At 45.0% G+C, this 24061-nt stretch overlaps 1 protein-coding gene across 1 annotated transcript in view; it reads left to right on the forward strand.

Moving 5' to 3' along the window:
• Positions 1-20437, forward strand: part of DNAJC1 (DnaJ heat shock protein family (Hsp40) member C1) — a 123394-nt gene extending 102957 nt beyond the window's left edge. The window contains exons 9-12 of the mRNA XM_083189290.1: positions 750-869; positions 7735-7783; positions 10283-10722; positions 19864-20437. Of these exons, the coding sequence (XP_083045416.1) occupies positions 750-869; positions 7735-7783; positions 10283-10722; positions 19864-19932 (678 nt within the window). The 3' untranslated portion in view covers positions 19933-20437. The remainder of the gene's footprint in view (positions 1-749; positions 870-7734; positions 7784-10282; positions 10723-19863) is intronic.
• The last annotated feature ends 3624 nt before the right edge of the window (positions 20438-24061 follow it).

The following is a 24061-nucleotide window of genomic DNA, read 5'->3' on the forward strand; positions in this document are numbered from 1 at the left end:
AGGGGAGACAGTGAAAGAAGTCAGGAAGGCCCCCTTTAAGCTTGCAGTGCAGCAGGCGGATGTCAGCGTAGTTAGAGCACAGTGGGAGAATGACAGGGAGGATTAGTGTCAGGGAAAAGCTTCGCTGTAGCTTTGGAGATAGTCCCTGGGGTCACGCACCTCTGACTGTTGTTCTGTGCTGATGGCTCCGTAATGAAAGTGCTTGATGTATGCCTGTTCATTATAGGGAAAGGTGATTATCTGTAAAGGTTATGCTTTTTAATATTTGGGTGGTTTTGTTTTTTTCATTTTTATCTAGATCATAAGCGTTCAATAGCACAAAGTCCCAAGGAGAAGTTCCTACCTCTATCTATGGCTGTGTTATTACACAGTTGTGTTTAATAACTGTCTTTTCCAGTTGTAAAGCACAACGGAATTCTCTAAACTCATTGCCTTTTCCAATCGGCTGGTATCTTATTACTTAAGCAAGGTGTTTTTAGTTCTCAACATGTTGCTTTTAGACTTTTATATGTTGACGTAGTGTTTTGGTTTTTTGTACAGGTTGGTGTTGAATAACCTCCCCATCAGCCAAATCGCATCTGTTCCCTGAACCATTTTCCCAAGCCCCAGGCTTAAATTCATTCTACCCAGTTGTCTCCTTTTAATGTGTATTTATTATTTTTATACAAACCTATTACTATTTTTGCATGTACTGATCAAATACTTTGATACTGGCAGTAGTACTGAACTATAAACGCTTTCTCTCCCAGGCACCTGAATGGACAGAGGAGGAGGTCAGCCTGCTGACGAGGAGTATGGCGAAGTTCCCAGGGGGCACCCCTAGTCGATGGGAGAAGATTGCAAACGAATTGGGTCGATCAGTGGCAGATGTGAGTTCAGTCATTGTACGGCAAGTGACAAACCGGGCAGTGTGAGAGACGGGCTGAGAATGGAGCCTGACATTGTCTTTTCAAAGCAACCACAATCCTTTTAGGTTCTAGAAGTGAACCATTAACTAGCTAAGCAAGAAGCAGATGTGTGCATGTCCCCTGCTCTACAATTAACAGCTGTAACTGATCAGCTGTACAGGGGATTTTGCTGCTTAGAGGTTTAGGCTACTGTAACCTGATCACAGCAAAACAGTGCTATTTACATCTGCTGCAACCCGGAGTTGGCAGAGGCTCGCTTCTAAGAGTTATTTTTATGTCAAGCTTTAATAAGTCTATATCTGAGTGTGTGTGTGATTTCTATAAAGCGTCACCTTATCTAGTTTTGATTATAAGCAATATATATTAGATTTAGTATGGCTTGTTCTGCTTAAAAAAAACGATTACTGCTGACCGGGTTTATGGTACACCAGCTCATGCCGTAATCTTTACACAGTCGTTCAGAATACATTGAGGCAATGATCCGTGTCCGGGTGTGTCTCGTGCGGTCGCTTTGCACATATACTGTTATAGTTTTTTTTTCTTTAGTGTTTTTTTTTTCTTTTTTGGTAAACAAATGTTTTTGTTGCGGCTTTTCTAATGTTTCATAGGACAATGAGGCTAATCAGAGGCTCCTTGTTCTGTATGCCATTACGGCTTGCTAATACGGAAAAGGATGGTTTTGCATATAATTATTATTTATCCAATTTGCACCTTTTTTTGTATTTTTTGTAAGTCATTGGCTAGTCCTAGTCCTCTTCGTATAGTTCCCACCAATTGCAGAACTTGTGGGTGGTGACCCCAGGTGCAAAAATATAATTTGGACCTTCCTCATCCACCCCAACCCAGGAAGAGGGTCAATGGGGCAGCAGAGGGACCTCTAGTCCCTACCTCTGCACCTGCTGCACCAATGGGGGTTCTGTCTTCCACTACCGCAGTGTCAAAGGCCTGCACCCAGTGTTCTTTCAATTTCTTTTGTAACACCCCCATCCCTTTTAGTTTGTATCTTCACTGTTAAACACGCCATTGATTACCATTTTTTTCTGTACATTCCTTTTGCAACAACATGTGGACATTATTGTAATTTGATTTATAAATGTAAAGCCACCATGTACACAGCGCCGTGTAGTGACTTTTTATATTTCTACGTGTGTGTGTGTGTGTATGATATATATATATATATATATGTATGATATATATATATATATATATATATATATATATATATATATATATAGATCAATAAGTACCTGTGTTGAGAATGAAGATGACATTTTTTATTTATTTCTCATATATTGTCAAACTCACGTAGGCTTCTGTCTCAATGATGACCTCCTCATTTGAGCTGAATTTTTTTTCCCTGCGAGCCATGTTTTCAGGTTAGGGAAGAGAAAGACGTCGCAGGGAGCCAAGTCGGGCGAGTACGGTGGATGCGGCAACAATTCATAGCGCAATTCATGCAATTTGTCCGCAACAATTCTGGATGAGGGTGTCGTGGTGGAAAAAAAAACTAACTTTCGAATCAATCTGAAATTTTGTATGGCGTTGTTTGAAAGATGGTAATACACGATAGTAACACCAACTTTCCCTCAGCAACGCCACCTGACTTCAAACACAGGTACTTATTAATCCACCCTCTGGTATATATATGTCGGCGAGTGGCAGCAGCACTCAGGAATTGTAAATAAAACTTCTTACAAGTCCTGAGTGCCGCCGCCAATATCCAGGGAAGGCACCAGGCAGGTTACTGCTTATCCAGAATGCTGGAGCTGCGCTTTCTACGTGTGTGTGTGTGTGTATGATATATATATATATATGTTGGGATCATTTATCATTTGGTCTACAGCATTATGGTCGACAGTCATTAGGTCGACACTATGAGGTTGACATTGGAAAAGGTCGACATGGTTCTAGGTCGACAGGTCATTAGTTCGACAATGTCTAGGTCGACAGTAAAAAGGTCAACATGGAGTTTTCACTTTTTCTTTTACCTGAATGTCAACACAGTCGACATGGACACATTTTAAAGTGCACCGCATCCCCTCGCTGCACTCGCTATGCTATTTTATTCTCCCACCATGCCCTAGTGGGTGGTAGGGCATGAAATACAGCCTGTCGGCACGTCGGCTCAAAAAACAGTGAAAAACCCCATGTCGACCTTTTGACTGTTGAACTAATGACCTGTCTACCTTTTCCTATGTCAACCTAGACCCATGTCGACCTAATGGTGTCGACCTAATGACTGTCTACCATCATGCTGTAGACCAAATGACCTCATCTCATATATATATATATCTCATTTATTTTGTTGAATAAATAGAAATAGAATTTCAAGTCACTTCCCTTTTGCCCGGAAAAGAGGTTAATTGAGTTTGTTTCCTTGATTATGATTATGTAGAGAAACCAGACTGAGTTTGCTGTAATCATAGTTCCGGCTTGGTGACCTGGTTACCTGTAGCCCGCCTCCCCAGCAGCCAAATCACATCTGTTCCCTGACCCATTTCCCCAAACCCCACGTGTAGCCCCAGGCTTAAACTCATTCTACCCAGTTGTCTCCTTTAATGTGATGTCTGTTTACATGGCACAACTCAAAGCTAAATGTCTTAAAGACTTTGCCCATGAGTACATGTTACGGGTATCAGAAACGTATTAGTCCTGTATAATTTACAGCTTGTCTGACATTCCCTGCAGATCTGGGAGAAAAGGCGGCTGGGTATAAATGCGGGGTCTTCATACAGTACGTGTCATTTGAAGTGATATGTTTATGAAGCAAGCCCTCCATATACGAGCAGCTTGTGAGGTCACCCACCCAAAATGGCTGCCTCATGTGTAGGCATGGGGGGGGTTTCTGGGAGCATGTAACTATTTTGCCTTCAGACTTATTTCTAAAGGCACAAATGTTATATTTGAGTTATTATAACAGTGACATTGATGGGAAGAACATCATTATATGATCTTACAGTGGCCACACACACTCTTCGCACGGTTAAAATGTTTACAATGTTAATTTATAGCTTTCACCAGATGATTTTTGTAACCACAAAGGCCACTTAAATTGTAAAAAATAACAGGAAACACAAACTGTCTGGCATGCAAAACAGGCCATAATGTGATTATTAGCTACAGGTTTTTTAAATTAAAGGCCACAAATTCTCGGGTTTCATACTTGTGAAGCAGCATGGCTGGAGAGGATGTAAACCGATTCTGCCTCTCTCTGCGGTTACTAATCTCCTACATTCAGGTTGTGATAGCAGACTGATAGGGGATTTGCCTGCTGCCTGGAAAATGGCTCAGGTAGGCAGGAAAACAACAGACAGGTGGATAGATTTAAGGCGACTCTCTTAATTACCGCTCTGGCTTCCCATGTGAGCAGGAGTGCTCAGCTAGATAAATTGTCCCTTCTGTCTCCAAAGAGAAATAGTAGAAGTTAATTTACGGAAAACGAAACCGCGCCGCGTCTGGACCATTCCTGTGCCAGAAACGTGACATTTGCCCCGTGTTTCTCCGAGAAGCTCTTTTCTACAGCAGTGTATATAGTTTTTTTTTCTTCCTTTTTTATTACAGTTGTTTTAAACAATCGCTTTGTCTTGTGTCAAGAGTAACACATTCTAGGCTTCCATGATATATGCCGGTTGGGGCTTGGTCTTGCTCAGCGGCTTGCCTGCGAGCGTGGGCTTTGTAGGTAGTTTTGCCGTTTGTTACAGTCAAAGGAGCAGAGTGAATAGTGCTAAAGTGGGACTATGCTAAAGATTTATCAAAGTTGGAGAGAGGTAAGTACAAATCAATCCGCTCCTGTCATTTTTCAAACACAGCCTGTAAAATGAGAGAAGGTGATTGGTTGGTACGTTTGCTCTCTCTGGGGCAGATGTATTAAGCCTCGTGAAGAGATAAACTGGAGATAAAGTGGAAGGAGATAACGCACCAGCCAATCAGATCCCAACTGTCATATTTCAAACACAGCTGATTGGCTGGTGCGTTATCTCTTCCAAGTTATCTCCACTTTATATCCAGTTTATCTCTTCTCCAGGCTTAATACATCTGCCCCTCTGTGCCTTGTTGCGTTTCGCCCTATAGGATTTATTTTTGTTGGCAGAAGTTTTCCATATTTTGCATTCGCCCACTGTAGCACTGTGGGGCAGATGTATGAAGCAGTGGTAAGGGAGGAGAAGTGATAAAGTGTCTGGTACTTTATCACTGACCAATCAGCTCCTAACTGTCCCTTTTTAAACTCAGCATGTTACTTAACATTCAGGAGCTGATTGGCTGGTGATAAAGTACCAGGCACGTTATCACTTCTCCTCCCTTATCACTGCTTCATACATCTACCCCAGAATGATGCATACAGAATCGTTTTCTCACCAGGTATAGATGAAAAGTAGTGTGTTATACTTCCTAGCAACCAATCAGATGTAAGAAGACAAATTGAAGTGTTGCCTATAGCGTCTATAACATTCTACCCATCATTTATCTTGTATATTCTAGGTAAATAATATAATCTGATTGGTTGATATTGGTACAATCTCCACTTTTCCTTTTTTAGAAAGTTTTAGGAAATCTACCCTTATGGGGCATATTTAATAAAGTACCGGTTTTTAGATGTGGAGATGTTTTCCATAGCAACCAATAAAATTCTACTTATCTTCTAGAATGTGATAAATAATAAATGGAATCTAATTGGTTGCTATAGGCAACATCTTCCAACCTGCACTGTGATAAGTATACACCTCTTACTATATTCTTAGCAATAGACCATAGAACATTTTATTATATTTAGTTGGACCATAAGACAGTGCCACAGGCAACCGTGCAATGCAGTCTGCAAATCTGCACCCACTTTCATCTAGATCAGGGATGGGGAACTTTCAGCCCTCCAACTGTTGTTGAACTACTCATCCCAGCATGGCCAAACAGCACAACTGTAGCAGAGCATGCTGGGATGTGTCAGCTGAAGGGACAAAGGTTCCCCATCCCTGATCTAGACACACAGGTTCATGTAGATCATTTCCTGACAAGTGTCAGATCTTCGGCTTTTACATAGCAGATGCTCGCAAACCAGTTTTTCTTATAGGATGCCTGCCATGGGTTTTCATTCTGGATGAAGCTTAATGGGAAATTAAATGAAAAGAAAAGCTGTGTTTTAGACAAGCTTTCCAATGGAAAACCACGTGATGCTAAGATTTACTGTAAATGCTTCTTTCTGGTTGAATTACTGGTTTGACCCTTAAAAAACCACAAGCATGAAAGAAAGGTGCTAGTGGGACACCATTCATCTTGTGCAGAGAAGAGGATAATACAACATTTTGGTTTTAAACAAAGTAACTGAAAACCTATTATTGTTATTATCTTTTACTAGGTGGGAGAACAGGGCATATATAGACATACAAGATAAACAAAACTAATGCTCACTTGAAATCAAGAGGAAGGAAGGGCTCCGGACTTACAACTGATAGGGAAACAGACACAGCTGTGCATTTGTATTGGTGCATCTGTGTGAGTAGTCTAGGTGGGAGTAGAGAAAGTTCTAGTAAAGAGGTGGCTTATCTGTTCTAGTGTAAAGACGTAAAGGCCAGGCAGAATAATTGTGCTTGTTAGGACATTCCATAAGTGGCTCACAGGAAGAATTGAGAGGTGAGAATCCAAGGCGAGGCGCAGGTCCAAGAGATGGAAGCAGGTGAGAGGCCGAGCAGTTTGGAATGTCTCTATAGGTAGTCTGATCCATGAGGACACCAGGAGCCAGTGGCAGGAGTTGCAGAGTGGTGTGGCAGATATATAACATGACAGAAAGACCAGTCCTGTGACAGCTTGCAGCCAGGAGATGTCATGACCGAACACTAAAACCACTGACGGGTGAACAGAATAACATTGATTATCTTGTTCCAATGGCACCTGTCAGGGATTGGAATATATTAGGCCGCAAGAGAGCAGTCTGTTCTTTAGGTGGATGTGTTACAAGCAGAAACAATGGGCAAGTAAGGGTGTGAGCAACTTTGACAAGGCCAAATTGTGATGGCTAGGTGACAGGGTCAGAGCATCATCAAAAGGTAGCCACGGACCAGTCAGAGTGCCCTCTATGACTCTTGTCTACCTCCGAAACTGCCCACAGTGGGCATGTGGGAGCCTGTACTGAACCCTTGAGCAATGGAAGAAGGTGGCCTGGTCTGATGAATCACATTTTCTTTATACATTCATGCGGACGGCCAGGTGCGTGCGTGTTGTTTACCTGAGGACAAAATGCACTATGGGCAGAAGGCATGCCGGCGGAGGCAATGTGATCTAGAAGTGATGTTCCTCTAGGAGACTTTGGGTTCTGGCATTCGATTTAATAGTTCTTTGACACAAAACAAGTACAAGCCATGTAGAGCCCAGCTCACAATGTACAGGACATATAGGACCTGCTGCCAACATCTTGGTGCCAGATACCACAGGACACCTTTGATGGGTCCGAGATGTTATATTACATATACTTTAATAGATTATACACTCACATTTTTATGAATGTATTTATGCTGCAGGTCAAAGGTACATTTTGTTGCACTGGAAAAGTAGAATTAGACAGCTCATGAGAATATATTAGCACAAAAGCAGCAACAATTCCAGACCTAGTAGATGTCTTTGTCAAGTTTCACACAATGCGACTGTTCTAGGAATATTTTCCTAAGGTGCAGTCTGGTTCTAGCCTCGTAGATGCTGTGGTGATGATGACCCCAGAGATTGTTAGTGTACGGACACCCATCTTATATGATATTGCATGCGTTAGAATAGGCCTTTTCCGGTGCACCCGTATTTAACCAGATCTGTGTTATCTCATTTTCTTTGTGCTTTTCCACAGGTAACAACAAAAGCAAAACAGGCAAAGGATTTTGTTTCCAATGCTTCAGGTGCGTATTCTTATGGTATATATTGTCAGAACAATCCTTTGCTTAGGATTTAAAAAAAAAAATGAACCAAAAAAAGGTATAAAAGTCAGTACGATAATTAGCATATACCTATGGGATATCTAATCACGCTAAGGAATTTCTTCATGTATGTTGCTCATCAGAATGACCACTTTATTTGGCTTCCTCTTGGGAAAAGTGTAACTGTGACTTATTGGTTGAGACTTAACCAAACACGGCAAATGTCTACTGTACAGATTACCGTAAGGGGAAGTCCCTCCCAGAAGATGGACAAGGAGAAATGGTTTGATATGTCATATAATACTGCTTTGGTTACTACGGCGCTATCTCTATTAACCCTTTTGAGTGCCAACATCTCTGTGAGAGATGCACAGAATATCTGCTAAAAATGCCAGCGTCGCTCACTTTTGTTAGATTATAAAAATGTACAAAAAGATTATATTTCCTATATAAGGTAAACAATTACAGGTCATGATGATTAATAAAAATGGGTACTTGTTTCCTAGCACAGCGCCTACGATTTTCAATCGTATGGCATCTTATGCATTGTATCGCGCCACATGCGATGCAATGCGATCGACACACTATCTAAAATCAACTCCACGCCGACGTGGATAGTGGGCGTATGAAAAGGTCAGAGGACGTGTACTGTCGCCCCTCGCAGGCTCGCCACGCTTCAGGTTGCCGTTGATACTGGGGGTGGCGTGGGGGTGCTTTTAACATTGTAAGCACCCATTACAGTGCTTATACAATTAATAATGTTATCGGGGGGGCCATTTAACCTTGAAAACACCCATTAGGGTGCTTATACAATTAAAAATCGTATACCATTGTATATGGCATACACTGCGATGGTATACGATTTTAAATTGCGTGGCATCGCATGCCATTGTAAGGCTTATGGTATACAATGCGATGGGCGCCGTGCTAGGAAACAAGTACCAAAAAAATGTTTGCTTGGAAATTGTCGCACCTATTTTGAAAAATTCTCTTGGCACTCAAAGGGTTAAGCACGTTATCACACTGCACTCTGCCTGCACCATTATGTGGCAATTCATCTCTGCTGTTTAATGGTTACTTACCTACACACTGTAAACATGGGAGCAGGCCTCCGACATCTCCGTATGTATCTTACTACAGTTTGTACCCAATTGTAAAGTAGCTCATATCGTCAGCATTACAAAAGAAATGGTATTAATAATACCGTGTGAAAGTAGCTCTGTGTCCTAAGGCAGGGTTTTGTATGGTAAAGTGCAGAGCAGCAAGTACTTGGCTCTTTATCAATGCCTGGTTTGGGTACATTTTCTGTAATCGGCTATAAAGACAGATCTGTACTGACACATTTTACTTATGTTCCTCGTGTCTTATAGATGCTGGATGCGGCAGTTACAGTTTGCAAATTAGTGCAGGATTTGCCAGTTCATTCTAGCACCCGCCATCTTTGAAAACCCATGCAGTTCCTCTTCCCTGCCTGGGGTGTCGCTGTCTGCTGTAGTGCTTCTAGCACAGTGTGGTCTGTATATCAGCACTGATATGCAAACCAGACCTGTGCTTAAAACACCACAGCAGACAGCGACACCCCAGGCAGGGAAGAGGAACTGCATGGTTTTCAAAGATGGCGGGTGCTAGAATGAACTCTAGAGAATAACCGGCCCCATAGGAAAAATTAATTGTGCAGCAGTGGTCATTTACTGAAACTTACCAATTCAAACATCTTTAATTATTATGAATAAACTGAACGTATAGGTTCAGTTTCTAGTTTGCTTCTTGTCTGGCGTCTTTTAGGTGACCGCCCCTGATCTCATCCATGAAGACATTTGATGTGCACAATATATATATAATTTATGTATTTATGGTCCATCAAAATTTTGATGGGCAAATTTTGCTTTTTTGAAGGTTTTGCCATATAAATTTCTTTAATAGTGGATTCCCCCTAACATATTGGCCTTCATATTATACACTATAGATAGATAGATATCTATATAGATAGATATTATAACAATAAATAGCACCACCTTTAACTATGTGACATTTCATTGGCCTAGTGTTCCTTCTAGGAACTGGTCAGGGCAGGGCGGTGCTGCATGGGGGCAGCATAAAGGGTGCAGATCGGGTCTGCACACATCACCTTTGTGGGCGGACCAAACAGGGCGGGCATGGCCACCACCTTCACCATGGGAGGTGGGTTGGGCCTACTGAAGTCACTGCCGGTGAAGCTCTGGCATCTATGCGTCGCTGGATTTCCAGGCAGCAGGCTGTTCTAGCAGGGAGCTGCTAAAAGGGCAGGGTGCAATTTGTCCTGTGATCACAAGTGGCCTTCAACAGCATCACTTTGGAAATGAAAATGGAGATTGCCTTGTGTATCATACTTTAATACTATCTGTACATTTATCAAAAGCACAGATAGAACGATATGTACGTTTATAAAAGTCACCTGCTGGTCAGTATTTACTGTGTTACAGACTTTCTTCTTCTTTCCAGGTACCATTAGATTATCTGACTTAAAGTGTACTGTGAAGACAAGTGTGACTTTACCTGACAGCTTAATGACTCAGCGGGAGGAAGATGAGCCTGATTCTGAGGAACGGGACATCTCCACTTGTCATGGCGAGGCCCCCACGGCAGCAGCACGAGCCCGCAAAAGGAAGACTACAAAAACAATAGACACAGCCCCCTCTATAAAAGAAGAGGCAGAGGAGAAGATCAGGGGCAGGCGGCAAAGAGACTTTGATACAGAGCAGGAGGTGGAAATACTTGGTGACGGTGAGGATGACAACGGGAAAAAGGAGCGTAGTCGCGTTTTAGAAGAACTATGGACTCAAAACCAGCAGAAGCTCCTGGAAGTGGCACTGCAGCAGTATCCAAAGGGAACAGCCGAACGCTGGGATAAAATAGCCAAATTTGTGCCTGGGAAATCTAAGGTGACTAGAACTTTTATTACTCTACTGTTGCGTTCTGATAATATATCAATATTAAATCTCCGTTTTCCTTTCCCCAATGTTGCAGTGATTGCTATCCATGGTGTGGTTCTTATTTTACCTTTTTCTTTTGTAAATGAAGACTGGGAAGAGGATTGTTGTATAATACAGTAGTGGAAATGTTTGTCATTTAGTATTCGCCTAGTAAAATGTATTTTCCGGGCGAGTTCCCTCCTTTTTTTATTACTCAAAGGCCACATTCTACTTCTAACAAACCTTTGGTGACCAACAAGAGGCCACCATGAAAGTCCTTACAGCAAAAAGCAGACTCTTTTCATCCTGCTTACAATTGTGTACTGCTATTTACCTCCACTTTTCATTAAGGCTTCTACAGTGCACGCCAAACGGGGGACGGTCCCTTTTCTCCGGCATGCATATTTGCTTTGTGTGTGGAGTTTTGTTAGATTGACGTACCCCGCTCTAATGCGGCCCTGTGTTTACTTCTGGTGGACTTGCCTCTAATAACTGTGGCCATGGTTACCAGCCTGCATGCCGCACTCTAATGGCAGTCAGATGAGGTTAAAGGCCACACCACACAAGCGACCGCATCTGCTGGATCATTAAGGAGCATGCAACTGCCCAAATTATACACTACTTTCAGAAGCAATTGACAGTCGAAGCCACAGCATTTTGATAATTAAAATAGTGCCTTTTTTTAAATTTTTTTTATAGGAAATAAAATCTTGGAAAATATATATATATATATATATATATATATATATATATATATGATCCTATTAAAGGCGAGTCTGAGTATAGAATAATGAAGCCAGTGTAGAATCCGATTTCACCATCTCATTTACATGACAAACTGTCGCTTGCGTTTAAAATGACCTTGTTTGCTGGAGACTATAAATTCCTGGATCACCTGGGTGCTAATCATCCACTGTTTCTCCTTTTGCATCAGTGCCTATTTATTGTACGGTTCGGGTATAATAAACTGTGTGACTAGTTATTATCAGAGTGTCAGTCTCTTGTGTAGACAGTCTCACAGGGTCCTTTGTCTTCCACGCAACACAAACACACCGACTCACTTGTTGTGTAGCCTTTATACATGGCTTCCTGGCTGCTTTGGCAGCTTTTTTTTGTATAGGTGAAACCACACGCTGCTATTTAGGGTTGAAGATAATACACCAATAGTAATTTGCCTTTTCCTCAACTGGTTATTAATTAGATTTGTTTATCTAGTTTTTCTTTTAACCACTATTCAATCAATGTGTGCCTATATTTTCGACAGCTGGAAATATCGCAGCTTTTCGACGAGAGTAGGTATCATTTACATTTTATTGATTCAATCTATCCAACTGTCGGGAATTTTCTGACAGTCGGAAAACCCATGGATTGTCGAAAATTGATGCAAATGTAACGGTTTAGCGGCCATTTTTGACAATGCAGATTCGACTTTGAAAAAAGTTAAGATCCTCATGGGCGACGATGTGGGCGAAAATGCCGGAAATATGGGAACACACTGAATACCCCTAAACTGGCTGATCATTTTAAAATTGTTCCTAAAAGTAATATTTGTATTATCAAATTGTGTAAATATCAGCTGTTTTAATTAGATACGTTAATGTTTTATGTTCAAAAACTTATATAAAATTAAAATAACTGGCGAATATTATTTGACAATTGAAACAAAAAAAACAATTTTGAAACATTTTGGGAAATAGTAATAATTTTTTTTGACAGTTTGTGACTGAAAATTTTCTTCTCCTGCAACAAGATCAGTCAGCAGCAGATCTTAAGGATTGCCCATTGATGCTGACTAGGGGGCATCTGACACGGTTACGTTGGATGCCACCATGTCAGGGAAAGCCCAGCTTGGGGTGGCGGCATTTGATGCGACCACGCCACCCAAATGGTTAAACCTGGTCAGAATTTTGCAGCTATATGCAACAATCAAATTGGTCTTCCAAATCACCAATTGTTCTGGACTCTGTAATGATATGTAGGGGTTGCTTTCTGTCCTCTTGGTGCTTGGTCTCTGCACCAGCCACAAAGCAGCAGATGCTTTGACCTTTTAATGAACCTCGTACTTATTCTCGCCATGGCCGTTCTCCAGTCAGCACTACATCATTTTTCTGTGTCCTGTTTTCCATTTCTTTCATCCCAACAGCCGCAGACTGTCTCTGTGAGAACTAAACAGGTGACGGCCCTAGTTACAAGGGCTTATTAACATTCAAAGAAGCTGGAGGCTTCAAGAGGACACTCGTCCAATTGCAGGAGAATTCGTTGTATCCACAGTACAGGAAACTACTAGATAAAAGAAACAAATTAGTTGCAAACAGATGCAGCTAAATAAATGTTTCCGATATGGAGGGGAAAAGATGCAGCTTATCCTCCTATTAACCTATTCCCTGCTGAATATGCTAGAAAGTACAGCATAGCCTCTTTCAGACCTTTTGTATTTCATTAATCTAATATATGGGTGTAGGGGCTAGTTCATACCAGTAGTCCTGAGGCAAAATAGTTGTTGGTGACCCCCCTCCTCCCCTCCCCATCCACTAGCATTCACTACCAACACCCAAAACCCAGCACCACTCACACACACTCTCCATAACCACATAACCAGTAGCGCACGCAGGGGGGTTTCTGAGTACCCAGAAACCCCTCCAGGAGTCTACGGGCCATATGCTGAAAGCTGAGGGTCCTCTCTTTCCAAGGGGACAAGAATTTTAAAAATCGGCCCCTGGGAACCGGAGATATCTGACTTCAAAGCAATGGTCCCCATCCAAGCCTGTTAATTGCTCTTCCCAGTCAGATATTACAGGTTCTGTCTGACTTAGAGTTTTTCTGAGGGAATATTCCAAAATTTGGGACTCTCCCCCTTTAATGGACACTAGTAGCTTGCCTCTACTGTTCCCAGAACCAGAGATACCAGCCTTCCAGCAGCTGGTTAGTGCTCCAGCTCCACATACCTGGTATGTAGTTTTATATACTCGTTGGCGGATTGCTCTGCCACCTGAACTGTAATCCCCTAGTCCCCAATACCATTTGGTAGGTAGGATTCTCTATTTTTTAATTCCATTAAAATCTAAGAAATCTATTTCCGGGGACTGGAGATATCTGCAGTCAAGCAAGCTGTCCTCCCACCAAAAAATTATGAATAATAAGCCAACTCCACTATACACCCCTCCTCTGCGTATTAAACATCCTCTACCACCCTAGAAGTTATGTATCAGGGCCCCTTCATTCAGCCCAATGCCCCCTTCTCCCACCATCTGTGCAGTAAAGGGTTAATTAGTGGAAATTACTGATCCAGGCCCTACATGCTGAGGTCTATCTATAATACTTTAACTGACCCGGCATATACTGGGTCACCTAAGTGTCCATCTCCGTGCTTTGCTCCGCCCCTCTGGTAACCCCCTTTTCAAAATCCTGCGTTTGCCTCTGATAACCCACAACATCCGAGCAGAATACAGACACCCATATTTACTACTAAAGGCCCCCATACACTAGGGCGACTTGTCCTTAGGACAAGTCGCCCCCGACTTCCCCCTGAGCTTCCCTGGCTGCTCCCCGGGGGAGCTTGATTAGATTGGCACTTGATGTGCCATTTTTTACATGTGATAAATCGTCTCGATTTATCACATGTAAAAAACCTGGGGAGCAGGGGGGGGGGGGCTACAGAGCAGGGCTGCTGGTGGGAGCAGGGGGGGCTGGGGACGCTGCGGGGGACACAGGTGGCATAGAGCCGGGCAGAGGGAGCCGGGAGCTGTCAGTGCTAGAAAGAAAAGCCTATACAATGAATGGGCAGCCTGTGATTGGCTGAGGGCTCTCTCAGCCATTTGCTGACTGGCTGAGAGAGCGCTCAGCCAATCACAGGCCGCCCATTCATTGTATGGGCTTTTTTTTTTTATTCAGTACTGACAGCTCCCGCCGGCTCCCCCTGCCCGGCTCTATGCCGCCTGTGTCCCCTGCAGCGTCCCCAGCACCCCCTGCTCCCTCTACCGCCGCGCCACCCCACTAGGTCCCAAGTCGGGTGGTCGGACGTGCAGCAGGTCCGACCACCGGACGCAGATCCGATGCGCACGGGATCTGAGGGGACATCAAAACTAGCCGATTTTGGGCCGATTTCGGCCACATCCGACTGATCTGGCTGAAATCTGACCAAAATCGGCTAGTGTATGGGGGCCTTAACACCTCAGCAGCATATACATACATACCCTCCCCACCCTACCTTCACTGCCAACACCCAAGCAGCATCCAGACACCCATATTCACTACTAACACCCTATCAGCACCCACACAAACATACCCGCCCGCCTTCACTGCCACACCCCAGCAGCACCCAGACATACATACCCTCCCCACCCCACCTTCACTGCCACACCCCAGCAGCACCCAGGCATACATACCCTCCCCACCTTCACTACCACACCCCAGCAGCATCCAAACACCTGCATTCACTACTAACACCCAGACATACATACCCTCCCCACCCCGCCAGTACCCCATTGGCACCCAGACATACATACCTTCCCCACCCCGCCTTCACTGCCACACCCCAGCAGCACCCAGACATACATACCTTCCTCACCCATCCTTTACTGTCACACCCCATCAGCATCCAGACACACACATTCACTACTAACACCACATCTGCACCCAGACATACATACCCTCCCCACCCCATCATCACTGCCACACCCCAGCAGCACCCAGACATACATGTGCTCCCCACCCTGCCTTCACTGCCTCACCCCATCATCACCCAGACATACATTCCCTTCTTACCTGGCCTTCACTGCCACATCCCATCAGCACCCAGACATACATACCCTTCTTACCCGGCCTTCACTGCCACATCCCATCAGCATCCAGACATACATACCCTTCTTACCCGGCCTTCACTGCCACATCCCATCAGCATCCAGACATACATACCCTTCTTACCCGGCCTTCACTGCCACATCCCATCAGCACCCAGACATACATACCCTTCTTACCTGGCCTTCACTGCCACATCCCATCAGCACCCAGACATACATACCCTTCTTACCCGGCCTTCACTGCCACATCCCATCAGCACCCAGACATACATACCCTTCTTACCCGGCCTTCACTGCCACATCCCATCAGCACCCAGACATACATACCCTTCTTACCCGGCCTTCACTGCCACATCCCATCAGCATCCAGACATACATACCCTTCTTACCCGGCCTTCACTGCCACATCCCATCAGCACCCAGACATACATACCCTTCTTACCTGGCCTTCACTGCCACATCCCATCAGCACCCAGACATACATACCCTTCTTACCCGGCCTTCACTGCCACATCCCATCAGCACCCAGACATACATACCCTTCTTACCCGGCCTTCACTGCCACATCCCATCAGCACCCAGACATACATACCCTTCTTACCCGGCCTTCACTGCCACATCCCATCAGCACCCAGACATACATACCCTTCTTACCCGGCCTTCACTGCCACATCCCATCAGCACCCAGACATACCCTTCTTACCTGGCCTTCACTGCCACATCCCATCAGCACCCAGACATACATACCCTTCTTACCTGGCCTTCACTGCCACATCCCATCAGCATCCAGACACCCACATTTACTACTAACATCACAGCAGCACCCAGACATACATGTGCTCCCCACCCTGCCTTCACTGCCTCACCCCATCATCACCCAGACATACATTCCCTTCTTACCTGGCCTTCACTGCCACATCCCATCAGCACCCAGACATACATACCCTTCTTACCCGGCCTTCACTGCCACATCCCATCAGCATCCAGACATACATACCCTTCTTACCCGGCCTTCACTGCCACATCCCATCAGCATCCAGACATACATACCCTTCTTACCCGGCCTTCACTGCCACATCCCATCAGCACCCAGACATACATACCCTTCTTACCTGGCCTTCACTGCCACATCCCATCAGCACCCAGACATACATACCCTTCTTACCCGGCCTTCACTGCCACATCCCATCAGCACCCAGACATACATACCCTTCTTACCCGGCCTTCACTGCCACATCCCATCAGCACCCAGACATACATACCCTTCTTACCCGGCCTTCACTGCCACATCCCATCAGCATCCAGACATACATACCCTTCTTACCCGGCCTTCACTGCCACATCCCATCAGCACCCAGACATACATACCCTTCTTACCTGGCCTTCACTGCCACATCCCATCAGCACCCAGACATACATACCCTTCTTACCCGGCCTTCACTGCCACATCCCATCAGCACCCAGACATACATACCCTTCTTACCCGGCCTTCACTGCCACATCCCATCAGCACCCAGACATACATACCCTTCTTACCCGGCCTTCACTGCCACATCCCATCAGCACCCAGACATACATACCCTTCTTACCCGGCCTTCACTGCCACATCCCATCAGCACCCAGACATACATACCCTTCTTACCTGGCCTTCACTGCCACATCCCATCAGCACCCAGACATACATACCCTTCTTACCTGGCCTTCACTGCCACATCCCATCAGCATCCAGACATACATACCCTTCTTACCCGGCCTTCACTGCCACATCCCATCAGCACCCAGACATACATACCCTTCTTACCTGGCCTTCACTGCCACATCCCATCAGCACCCAGACATACATACCCTTCTTACCTGGCCTTCACTGCCACATCCCATCAGCATCCAGACATACATACCCTTCTTACCCGGCCTTCACTGCCACATCCCATCAGCACCCAGACATACATACCCTTCTTACCCGGCCTTCACTGCCACATCCCATCAGCACCCAGACATACATACCCTTCTTACCCGGCCTTCACTGCCACATCCCATCAGCACCCAGACATACATACCCTTCTTACCTGGCCTTCACTGCCACATCCCATCAGCATCCAGACATACATACCCTTCTTACCCGGCCTTCACTGCCACATCCCATCAGCACCCAGACATACATACCCTTCTTACCCGGCCTTCACTGCCACATCCCATCAGCACCCAGACATACATACCCTTCTTACCCGGCCTTCACTGCCACATCCCATCAGCACCCAGACATACATACCCTTCTTACCTGGCCTTCACTGCCACATCCCATCAGCACCCAGACATACATACCCTTCTTACCCGGCCTTCACTGCCACATCCCATCAGCATCCAGACACCCACATTTACTACTAACATCACAGCAGCACCCAGACATACATGTGCTCCCCACCCTGCCTTCACTGCCACACCCCATCATCACCCAGACATACATACCCTCCCCACCTCACCTTCACTGTCAACACCCCAGCAGCATCCAGATACCCACATACATTACTAACACCACAGCAGCAACCAGACATACAAACCCTCCCCACCCGGCTTCACTGACACTACAGTAGCATCCAGACACCCACATTCACTACTAACACCCCAGCGGGTGTGGATCAGTTGGTCACCAACAAGTTGTTAGACAGTCATTAGGTTGACATGTGTCTAGGTCGACATGCAGGAAGGTCGACATGGGTTAGGTCGACAGGGTCATAAGGTCGACAGGGTAGTTAGGTCAAAAGGTCAACATGGGGTTTTCACTTTTTTTTTTTTTTTACCCGAATGTCGACACAGGTTAAAGTGCACCGCTGCGCTCGGCACACTATTTTATTCTCCCACCACGCCCTAGTGGATGGTAGGGCATGAAATACCTACCGCCTGTCGGCACATGTCAGCTCAAGGAAAAAAACCAGTGAGAAAACCCCATGTCGACCTAATGACCCTATCGACCTGACTCATGTCGACCTTAATGCATATCGACCTAATGACTGTCTAACAACTTGCTGGTGACACAATAACTGTATCCCCACCACAGCAGCACCAAGACATGCATACCCTCTCCACCCCACCTTCACTGCCAACATCCCTGAAGCATACAGGCACCAACATTCACTACTAACACCCCAGCAGCACCCAGACATACATACCCTCCCCAGCCCGCATTCACTGCCGACACCTCAGCAGCATCCAGACATACAAACCCTCTCCACCCCACCCCACCCCACATTCACTACTAACACCCTAGCAGCAACCACACACCCACATTCACTATTAACACCACAGCAGCACCCAGACATACATACCCTTCCCAACCCACATTCACTGCCGACACCTCAGCAGCATCCAGACATACATACTCTCCCCACCCCACCTTCACTGCCACACCCCAGCAGCACCCAGACATACATACCCTCCCCACCCTGCCTTCACTGCCGACACCTCAGAAGCATCCATACATACATACATACATACATACATACATACATACATACATACATACATACATACATACCCTCTCCACCCCACCTTCACTGCTATCACCCTAGCAGCAACCACACACTCACATTCACTATTAACACCACAGCAGCACCCAGGCATACATACCCTCCCATCTTTACCTTCACTGCCAACACTCCTGAAGCACAAGCAGATCTGGATTAAGGCTATGGTAGACCTAGGGCACTTAAGACTAGGCAACCCTAAAGTACAAATCCAGGTTCCTTGGACAGATTTCTGCAGGTACAAGAAAAGGGTCAAGCCCCCATTTCATGTGACGCAAGATGAGTGTACTGTACATGGCTTCCCCAGCCGCAGGGCTAGCTTGTGTGCACAGCAGATGAGAGCGTTGCCTCCTTATGTTTCCTCCTCATGAGAACACTGCAGCGCAAAGTGGAACAGTTCCTAAGGCACATGCTTATTCTTGCGCTGGAGCACATAAAGCAGAACCTAGAGCAATGGAGAAAGTTAGGGTGCCCACTTCAGGGCTGGTGCCTGGAGGTAAACGTCTTTCATAGACTTCCCTATGTGGATGTTAAGGGGCACTTGTCATGGGGCGTAAATACAGGAGACAATGGAAGGCGGATATTAAATGTGTTACATTTGTTGCACTTGGTAAGGACTAGATGTTTGATAATTATGTCCTGATGCATAAAAACTCAGATTTGTGCTCTCCTTTTCACATAAATATCACCTATCTCTCATGTATTCTTATAATGTGTGCTTTATTGAATAGACCACAACATGTTTGGCTAATGATCATATATACAGTAATTCTATTTTGTGTCCCCTGCAGGAAGACTGTATATGCAGGTATAAGATGCTAGTGGAATTGGTGCAAAAGAGGAAGCAGGCCAAACCCTGAGGAGGGACAGCAGAGACGGTGGAAGCGTGAGCAGTATTAGACCTCAGTATTCTCTTAAACAGTCATGTGCCTAATGCGGGGTACACACCAGGACGACCCGCTCACGATGCACATCGTGAGCGGGTCGTCAGTGTCTCGTCCGACCCGCTCACGATGACGCGGGAGGGCACGACCCGCTCACGATGTGCACCGTGAGCGGGTCCGATCCGATGGCGACCCGCACCCGGTTCTATGGTCGTCATTGAGATCCTACCTGCAGCAGGTAGGATCTCAATAACGACCGACCGACCCGCGGGACCGCGCATCGGATCGGAATCGCTCCACACCAGGTCAGAAAAGGGCCCAATCAGCACACAATCTACATCCGATTGATCGGAATTGGATCTAGATTGTGCTGATCGGGCCCTAGTCGTCCTGGTGTGTACCTAGCATTAGAATTACAAGTATTAAAACTGCCATCATCATGTGCTTAATAATTAAAGAAAAAATATTTTTATACCATAAATGGCGTATCCTTGTCTTATTGACGGAATTCAGGCCTCTCATAATTTTGGGGGACACAAAAAAATAAAATAAGTGGTCAGGGAAAATGCATTTTAAGTATTTCTCCAATAATAATGTGAGGACATTTGTTTCCTTCCTTGTTTCATTCACTGATCACTTGGGTGAAATTTCCCTGGGACCACTGCTGTTACCAGAAATGTATCCGTTCTCACCATGTGATTTTGATGCGCAGACTTATAAAGAAGATCTAAGTAGAGGAACCCATACACCTGCCATGTATTGCCTCATTTCCCCTCTCTGACAGGGTCTGGCTCAGACCTTTCTCAAGATAGAGGGTTATCACTGCATCAGAGTTAGTACAACAAGTAAATCCATCAGGAGAGTTGTCCTAGTAGTAGTTAGTTTATTTAGAAGGCGCCACAAAGTGTCTGCAGCGCCGTACATAGCAAACTTAAAAACAAGTTACAAGGTAATGTACAAGGTGTGGATAAAATACAGCATAAATAGGGGTATAGCTGGTAGAACTAAAATCAGCATAAATTCTGAAGTAGGTGTCGAAATTGTTGAAGAGACTGAAGATGTAGTAGAGGAAGGGAAGAACAGGGCAGGAGCGCTGGTGAGGTAAAGAGGTAGGGTGAGTACGTGAGGAAGGAGGACCCTACTCATAAGAGTTAACAGACAAAAAGGAGGTGGGTGGACGCACGAAAAACAATAGGAAAAGTAGGAACGGATGGAGGGGTAGGGTAGGATAAGAGGAGCGAAAGAGGTTAGGAGGAGGAGGTATAGGCTAGTCGGAAGAAGTGGGTTTTGAGGGAGCGCTTGAAGGAGGTAAGGGAATCAGAAAGCCTTATGGGTGGCGGGAGGTTGTTCCAGTGCAGGGGGGCAGCGCAAGAGAAGTCTTGGACACAGGAGTGGGAGGAGGTGATTAGGTGAGAGGTCAGGCGGCGGAGCGAGGAGGAAGGGAGGGAGTGTGGATAGAGATCAGTGAAGAGAGGCAAGGAGAGGTGGAGGAGGAGAGAGCCTTGTAGGTGGTGGTGAGGAGTTTAAAGAGAACTCTGAAAGGAATGGGGAGCCAGTGAAGAGATACAGAGGGGGGTGGCGGAGGTAGAGGTGCGAGAGAGGAAGATGAGCCTAGCAGCGGCGTTAAGAATGGATTGGAGAGTAGCGAGGCGGGCGAGAGGTAGAAGGATGTTGCAGTAATCAAGGCGGGAGTTGACAAGAGAGTGAATGAGAATTTTGGTTGCGTCATTGGAGAGGAATGGTCTGATGCGCGAGATGTTGCGGAGGTGAAAACGGCAAGACTTGGGTGGTGAAAGAGATGGAGGAGTCAATGATGACACTGAGGCAGCAGGTTTGGTTGGTGGAGGTGTTCTCGGTTTCACCAATGCTGATGGAGACAGTGGGAGAAGAGGGGATGTTCGGGGGATGGAATATTAGAACTCTGATTGCCTGAGAATCCTCTATCTTGAAAAGGTCTGTTAAGGACCAAAAAGTCAATGGACATTTGATGGATACTTTTAACTATTAAACTGCAATTGTCTGTTAAATTGCTTTGGTGAATGCCCTTATTTGTACTGTTTATACCTTTCTGGATTATATGCAATGGTTCCAGCTGGGAGCTCCCCTCTGGTGGTATCAGTTGATGCGCATGCAGACTTTAAGTCAATGTATTGTACTCGACACTCTGCAAACTACTTAGTAATTCTTTCCCGATGCCGGGTGCCTTCCCCTAGAATGTGTAGCAAGCCGTACATACGGGTGGCACTCATGGTCCTTAATGAAACCATTTCAGGCATTATTAATTCAACATTTTAGTTTTATTTCAAACCTTATGAAAGTTTGAAATAACACTGGAACGTTGATTTACTAATGCCTGGAATGGTTCGATTATTGCTAAGGGCCGCCCATATGTACAGCTTGCTACCTGGCTTGGGTGCCCTTCTTATGGGTAGACCCTCTCCGTACAGTCACAGCAAAATAAGTGGCACTCATAGGCAATGTTCCCTCTAATTTTACAAAGGCTGTGTGCGGTAAAAGATTTTGGCTGTGCAACTTTGGAAGGAAATTAAAATTTGTGTGCGTCACTTATATATAACTGGAAAATGACATTCAGCATTTGTGTTAACTAACATTTAAACATTCAAAACACAGCAAACAATGTAGTTAATGGGTGAAACACACAATAATTGAGTCCACAACTGCAAAAAGGGACCACTGCTGCTTTGTGCGCTCTGTTGTAATGTCTGTGCGCACGCTCGTCGAGTTGTGTGTGCGCGCACAGCTTAGAGGGAACACTGCTCATAGGGCTCCAAACATTTTATGAAAAGTGCTGGTGCAGTTTAACGTTAACGCTTCAGGGAACGTATCCCCCTCCTCAGAACATGCACTGATACGGTGTGCATGTCGACTTAAGTCGAAATTCGGGACAAACAAACTTGAAAAACTCATGTCGACCCTCCCATTGACGACCTTTCCGACCCTGTCGACCTTAGACAAGTCGACATTATGTATGTTGAACTTCATAGTGTCGACCCTATGACCCATACACCTGGATACATGGTGGCCCAGTTGCAAAAAGTTTAGTGACTGGCTTGTCACTAGCGCCAGTGGAGATCACAGCTCAGATTGAGGCACGATGTTTGGCTATTCTTTCTCAAAAGCACCTAGAGGTTATATCGGATATAGTAAAGGACACACGGGCATGTTAGTAAGTAGACCACTAAATCCATGGTGCATAGCAGCTTCTGGCAAATCTTGATCTTTGATCTGATGTGTGGTTGTGGAAGAGAATCATCCACTAGCATTGGTCGGCATGTAGTACAAGATCTGCAACAAAAGCAGCTCAGCTTGCTGTCATTTAGCTAGGTTTTGATCTTGTTGAGGGGGGTGTATCGTAGGCTTCATTAGAATTTGTTGCAAATTAGGGCCAAGTTAATAGCCATGCATAGGTGGTTGGTCACGATCCATCCTCAGAGTACGGTCTGACCTGGTCAGTTGCCAATGTTTTGGTAAATTTTTTGGCCATGCCTGCTGTGCCGACGTGTACCACTCTGTCATTTGGAGTTTTTGCTGTGTCTTCACCAGCATTGAATTTTAGACATGCTTTTTTTTTAATATAGCGAGAGTGTTTCTTTGGTGTACGACCTCTGTTAACAAAGTGTGAGTGCATCTCCTCCATTTGTGGGCATGCCAGCTCCTCAGAATAATTGATACATAAAACATGCAGGAACTGCAATATTGGGAGGCTTTCTTTTAGGGTATCAGGGTGTTTGTTGTCTGTTTGTCCACAGCAGAGTGTTTTGGTCAGTACTTTTCCTGTAGAGAGTTGAGCCCAAGATGAGTCCATCTTTGAACACAGTCACGTCCAGGAAATCAATGGAAGTGAACTTAAAGTTTGTGAATTTGACCACTTCAGTCAAATCATTAAGTTGTATGACTATTGCCAAAAACTCATGCTTGTTGCCAGATTGTACAATAAATATGTCATCAATTTATCTAAAGTATTTACTTGACTAGATATGAAACATCAAAAAAGGAAGGGGAATGGTAGTGGAGCGTTAAATATACTGCAAACACAGTTAGTAGTTAAAACATCAGGTTGATCAATTAAGTATCACATATAAAA

This window comes from Crinia signifera, chromosome 5 (genome assembly GCF_055691185.1).
Source record: "Crinia signifera chromosome 5, ASM5569118v1, whole genome shotgun sequence".
Classification (NCBI taxonomy): Eukaryota; Metazoa; Chordata; class Amphibia; order Anura; family Myobatrachidae; genus Crinia; species Crinia signifera.